The sequence below is a fragment of the Notolepis coatsorum genome (assembly GCF_963971535.1).
Source record: "Notolepis coatsorum genome assembly, chromosome: 1".
Classification (NCBI taxonomy): Eukaryota; Metazoa; Chordata; class Actinopteri; order Aulopiformes; family Paralepididae; genus Notolepis; species Notolepis coatsorum.
The window spans coordinates 246,191,874-246,192,639 of NC_140165.1; the positions used below are offsets into that span (position 1 = coordinate 246,191,874).

The 766-nt window shown below is 41.5% G+C and overlaps 1 protein-coding gene across 1 annotated transcript in view; it reads left to right on the forward strand.

The window, feature by feature from the left end:
* The window catches only part of dpf1 (double PHD fingers 1), a gene marked incomplete at its 3' end in the record, with an annotated part of 119,007 nt that extends 118,710 nt beyond the window's left edge, over positions 1–297 (forward strand). Inside the window, 1 exon segment of the mRNA XM_084309607.1 lies at positions 291–297. Coding sequence (XP_084165733.1) covers positions 291–297 — 7 coding nt within the window.
* Positions 298–766: the final 469 nt, after the last annotated feature.

Here is a 766-nt window from a genome sequence, read left to right on the forward strand (position 1 = left end):
TATCCCGAGACAGCTCCATTCCTTGAAGAAAAGCTGACTTTATGTCCATAGAGTTCAATGTCCATTTTTTCTGACACAGAACTGATATGAGTAATCTAAGGGACTCTGATGAGCATGTAGGCGAGTCCTTCTGTAGATCTTGAGTGTTAAATTCTTCAAAACCCCTAGCCACTAGCCGTGCTTTAGGTATGATACCATCTGGGGTTTCTTTAAGCGTACACACCCATCTCGTTGACACCTGTCTTTGACCCACATTTTTCACCTCCTCAAACACCTCATTTTTCCTCCAGTTACTGATTTCATCTTGTTTAGCATTATCAAATGGTACACCCTCTGTTACTAATACATCATTTTCCTGCATATCAGAGCATAGTTCTACACCATCTAGTTCTACACCATCTAGTGGCTTAACCTGAAAATTGTCTACTTTAGTAAGATCAACTGACCCCATAGTACCGGTGATGTCAAAAGGTTCTAAGTACTGTAGGTTGTACCAGTTGCTGTTTTTTCCTGTAGCCTTTCCTGCTCGTCCCATCACTTTAGCTGTGTGAGAAACACCTGTTACATTATCCACAAAGCTGATTGTCTGACCGACTTTTACCTTTATACCGGTTTTCACCTCTATGCCGGTCTGGTGATAATCGTCTTGATTGATCGCATTAGGGTTATCTATATCCTGGTTTGCTACACCTGCTGCGTCATTATTCATGTCACCATCAGTAACGGGCATGTCCTCACTGTTACTATTCATATCATTGTCAGTAAC